At 43.4% G+C, this 5,310-nt stretch overlaps 1 protein-coding gene across 2 annotated transcripts; it reads left to right on the top strand.

The window, feature by feature from the left end:
• Positions 1–3,785: 3,785 nt before the first annotated feature.
• On the top strand, positions 3,786–5,310 carry SOD3 (superoxide dismutase 3). 2 transcript variants are annotated; one of them, XM_026120494.2, is made up of 2 exons: positions 3,786–3,950; positions 4,392–5,310. In XM_026120494.2, exon 2 carries the CDS (start codon positions 4,408–4,410, stop codon positions 5,125–5,127), a length of 720 nt encoding a protein of 239 aa, XP_025976279.1. In that variant the 5' UTR covers positions 3,786–3,950; positions 4,392–4,407; the 3' UTR covers positions 5,128–5,310. The 2 variants fall into 2 exon arrangements, with proteins under 2 accessions (XP_025976279.1, XP_025976278.1); XM_026120493.2 differs by having other exon boundaries at positions 4,373–5,310.

The following is a 5,310-nucleotide window of genomic DNA, read 5'->3' as shown; positions in this document are numbered from 1 at the left end:
CAGGCTTCCCCCTGTGCTAGGGCAATATTTTTCATTGTCTTCTCTTCATCTCCTCATAACAAGTGCAAGCAAGTTTCTCCTCCTCAGTTTCTGCTGGACGAGGCGCTGCTCGCATAGCGATGCTTCCACCACGCAGGCGAACCCCACTCAGTGCGGGACGCAGCCTCTCTCTCAGCTCCTGCGAGCACACAGCATGGCTGCTACATTAACAGGCTGCGCTAGACGATGCCACAGGCAGTAAATACCCAAAGTCATTGCACCTGCACAGCCACCCTGACAAAGCATCTCTCCTTTTAAAATCCTGTGTAACTCACTGGCACTGCTTATAGCTCTGCAGATGAAAATCAGCTCTGCAAACTCTACCTGCAAACCCACCAGCAGGTACCTGGACGCAATAGATGTCGCGCAAGGCTAGTCATGTGCTCACAGGAAATTTCTGTGCAGAGCATGGACGATCCTATGCCGTCCCTGTTCTTCAGCTCCCCAAAGTGCCCAGGGTAGAGGTCACACACAACGCACTGAGGTTTTGGTGTCCCACAGTCCCTATAAAGCAAGCGTGTAACTTGCAGCAACAAACGAACACTGGATGCCCCTGCTGCTGTCTGATGTCCCACCAGCCCAACTGGCTCCCACACTGGGACCGTGACTCACAAATGACAGAAGGTGTCCCTGAACTCAAGGAGCAGATTAAGTTTCCAAAGACCTGGACTCTGCTTCCCTCGGGCTACAAGCATCACCCTCCTTTTATCTGCTCTGGCCTCAGCCATCTGCAGAGAAAAGCAGCCAGTTCCATCACTGCTACAGAAGATGTAAAAAATGGTGTCTCTAGGGGTCATTTTTATTCTACCATAAAATCACTGAAAGCAGATCCAATTACTGGAGACACAAAACATGACCACCGATTGACACAAAAGATGCTCTCCTATGCAGCATTTCTTTATCAGGTTTAACGCTATCCTGGACAAATCAAATTATGTCATGTCAAATGTCAGTGTGATACAACAGGACAATGTCCGTATCCAGTATATCCATTCTTTTTACCTCACCGCCAAACAAACCAACCAACTAGCCCTGAAGGTCACAGCATGGACTGGGAGCTGGTGAACAGAGTCTAATATAAAATCCACTGTAAGGTCCATAGGTAAAGCTAATTCTAGTTTTCCTAGAGCACCCTGGAAAGCCGTGTAGAAGTGCTGGAAAAGGCAGAGGTTCATGTGTGAAGTTAGTGTTTCTCTGGCCAGCGTAAATGAGAGGACGTTGATCAGGGGCCTGCGTGTGTGTGAGATCCTGGACACCAAAGGGATACAGGCACAAACTCTGCCCTTATGTAGCGCTTGCAGCCAGATGAGCAACCAGTTCTGGCTTGTTTTGATGACTCTGCCTTGTATAGCCCAGGAAATTCTGGGACATTGCCCACAAAATTCAGTATACAACAGATCCTGTAGAACTGCGATGAAGGGAGAGGTCTATTTTTTAAACAGGAATTGCAATACACATACAAGTGCATGGTCAGAACACTCTGGGCTTTCCTCCCATTAACTGCAATCTACTTTAAAGGTTATTAGCTCATTATTTGGCGCCTCTTTTTAAACTGAAAAACAAAACATAGGCAGTGGGGTAACCATAGACTTTAAGGATACCCCTGGTTATTACTTTCCTACTTTCACCTTTCAGAACCCAGAATGAATGCCAAATCACCCTAGAAATCACATTTCTTGTAGTTATTAGTCCTTCTCCTTTTTAAAATACATCTTTCTGACAGAAACCCACAGCTAGTATTTCCTTTTCATTCTCTGAAGTGCAGAGCACTACAAATCCATCACTGAGCTTTGCTGCAGTCCTTCCTGTCCCTTTGATCATCTCCTTTACACCCTTCTGGACTTGTGCTTAATTCCCGCACGTGCAGCACATCAAGAAAGAGCTTTGCAGCAAGTACCTTGGGCTTTTCTGGGTTCTTTTTTGGGGGGGATAGATCCACAGCTGGTGTAAAACAGCACAAATCTCCCTGAAGTCAATAGCGTTACTGTATTTACAACACCTGAAATTCTGATCGTAGTTTCTATTTTAAAATGCCTAATAATTCAACCTAATTTTTAACATTGTTTTCTTGGAGCACTGACTGCTGGTTTAAAAATTTCCTCACAAAGGTGTTAAACTCAATTACAATCCCTTACTTTGTGACTCAAACCAAGAACACCAACCCTTCCTTCCATTCCAGATATCATGTCCCCTTAAAAATGGTTTATGATGCTAAGAAACAATTTTTCAAACAGTACCTGCATTGGACACTTGCTTCATATATTTTACAAATTTAAACCATCCACCTTTACATTTGGCTATTTGTTAACTGAACTGTGTGTATTTCTAAAACTTGATTATGAAGCATTTCACCACTTTCAAATGCTTTATGAATGAGCAATTTCATACTATTTCTGTATTGCAAGTATGGATTTCCCCAGTTCAGAGACTGCGGCTGGACGAGGCTGCAGAGGGAGGTAGCATTAGGTTTGGGATGACGGGCAATCCTGGCTCGCAATCTTGCAGTCGGGCTTGCTTCCACTGAACGCTGCAGGGTTCCCCTGAGCAGAGTGATTTGAACAACTCACAAATACTCTGAAGAGAAGAAACACTAGTTGTCCTATTTCAGAGATTAGGAACTGAAGCTCAGGGCTAAAGTAATGTGTTCAGAGCCACACAAGAAGCCTAACAAAATTTAACTCCAGGATTTCAAGTCCCTGGCTAGTGATCCAACTAGCGGACTCTCCTTTAGCTCTGTTCTTTCTCACAGGGGAAGAAAAAATCAGCTCTAAAACAACCGAGTATCTTGGATCTGAGCTAGAATAAATACCAATGAGATTAACGCACACAATTTTACCATTCCAGAAGCTGGCAGAGCCACACTCCTTACCCAGCTGGCAGAAGACATGGGCTGGGGAAAGAGATTTTCTTTGCTATCTTCTTATGTTGAGAACTGTTCCTGAGTAATGACAGCTACTCTTTTCTCTCTACAGAAATCTCAGCTTGTTAAATCGCTCTTCTGACGGCTGAATCCACATTCCCTGTGCAACATTGCAAAACGCTGGGCAATGCTCCCAAGAGCAGGGCATTTCTCAGTTCAAAGGCTGACAAAGCATACATGAACTACACATGCTCCAGTCAGCTTCTGGGAAACAACCTCGCAGTGCCTAAATCTGCCATTGCACTGCTTTATTACCACTTACTTCTCTCCTTGGAAAAAAAAATCACTGCTTTCAAAAGAAGAAAAAAAGGAACCTAATTCAATAGAGTAGATAACTTGGCAAGGCAGGTGGCAGAGAGCCCTAAAACTTTGCAGAGAAGCATTGCTAAAAGGTACCTCAACGTCTGATAGCTTTAATTGTGCCTTTCAGGTTTAAAACCACAGAAACTTTGGTATATGTCCATGTAAAACACGTTATGTTGCTAAAGCACCACTTTAAATTCTGCCTAATGAAGAAATAAAAATGCAAAACAACTCCATGACAACCAGTATTTAAGTGAAAGAACTGTCTGATTGTACCTTAATAAAGCTACTTCTTTTCTCCTCGCTGCATGTTGAAGGCCACTTGGTTTAGATAAGCACATGAAGTCATCAAAAGGAAGACTAATTTAAGAGCTTGATAATTTTTTCCTTTTGTTTTGGAATGTCAGTGAGGACTGAGCCAGTCTCCTCCACAGCGTAACACAGAGACGACAAACTGTTTACCCTGCCTAAAATGAAAATGTTCGAAACCCTTTCCCCTCCCCTCTCCCACAGTGCTCAGTGACCACTCCCTGGAGCTGCCGTTACCTAACTTTTACACAAACAAGCAGTCCCCATACGCATCAACTTCAAACAACGCTGGCATTTTATCTGAGCACGTCCCATTTTACAGGAGCAAACAAAGTACTCTACTCTCTACTAGCGAGAGGCTCTGGAGCAGCTCTGAAAGGTAATCAACTGTTTGGCTTTTTATTTGCAATCTGTAAGAACTAATGTTTAAGTATGCGGACCAAGAAAGCCTCCTGGCAAACTGTCTTACTGGAATTTGTGGTAGGAGAAAAGTCTCAATACAAACTCAAGAACAGATTAAACACAGTTCAGATCACTTGATTTCTGCAGGGAAAAAGAAGTTGTTTTTCCAGACAAAGATCTGGTGTGAAATATGAAGTCACCAGTATTTTTTTAGTCATGGTTGTTAGTGTTTAAAAAATGCGTATGCATCCTGATCTAGTTACGATTCATTACAGTAGACAGATTTAGAAGGGAGCAGTGTACTGGGACCTTGCTCCAGCTGTTTTGCTCTGTACCACTACAGCCTTTGTGCTTTTCTCTCCAGTCACACTGCTGCAGAAAGACTTTAATTCTTTGTAGCTTCTGGTACGTTTTGCAGGCTCTGAATTGGCAAGATGCTTCTGCTTCTTTCTCTGGTCACTGGACTTGCCCTTTCTGCCTCTGGCGTCGTGACAGAAACTGATCCAAATTCAGAGACTCTTCATGACATACAGAGAAAAGTGAATGACCTCTGGCAGAATTTGCTCTATCCAGTAATGGTTAATAATGAGACTGATGGGACAATTTATGCCACCTGTGAAATGCTGCCCAGCTCCAAAATACATGCTGAAAAGCCACAAGTGACTGGACAAGTTTTGTTCAAACAGCATTACTCACATGGAAGATTAGAAGCAATTTTTGACTTGAATGGGTTTCCATTAGATAACAATCAGTCTGGCAGAGCTATACACATCCACAAGCTTGGAGATCTCAGTGATGGCTGTGACTCTACAGGAGGACACTATAACCCTTTCGGCGTGAATCACCCTCGTCACCCAGGGGATTTTGGCAACTTTTTTCCTAAAGAAGGCAAAATCAAAAAATACAAAGCAAACCTCTTTGCCACTATGTCTGGTCCATATTCCATCCTGGGCAGATCCGTTGTGATCCATGAGCAGGAAGATGACATGGGCAAAGGCAACAACAAGGCCAGTTTGGAAAATGGAAATGCTGGCAAGCGTCTAGCTTGCTGTGTAATTGGGATATGCAACAAGAACTTGTGGGAAGAGAAACTGCCTGAGGTTGCAGACAAGAAGAAGAAGTGGCTCAGCAAGCGAGCACAGAACCAAGCTTAACTGAAGATCACCAAACCAACTACTGCCTGGGCAGCATGAAGTACCTTAAGCTATGCCATTGGCCACTAAGATACATGGCAGAAGGATTCCCATTTCCATTCTGCTGCTTCTTTAAGAAATGTATATCACTTTGTAGAGAATCTCTTTTCTGTAAGCAGATCAATAAAAACAGCATCAACTTAA

This window comes from Dromaius novaehollandiae, chromosome 4, assembly GCF_036370855.1.
Source record: "Dromaius novaehollandiae isolate bDroNov1 chromosome 4, bDroNov1.hap1, whole genome shotgun sequence".
Classification (NCBI taxonomy): domain Eukaryota; kingdom Metazoa; phylum Chordata; class Aves; order Casuariiformes; family Dromaiidae; genus Dromaius; species Dromaius novaehollandiae.
This window is presented reverse-complemented; position numbering and strand designations above follow the sequence as displayed.

Coding starts and splice junctions, on each gene's coding strand:
- SOD3 (XM_026120494.2), top strand. CDS start 4,408: ATGCTTCTGCTTCTTTCTCTGGTCACTGGACTTGCCCTTTCTGCCTCT.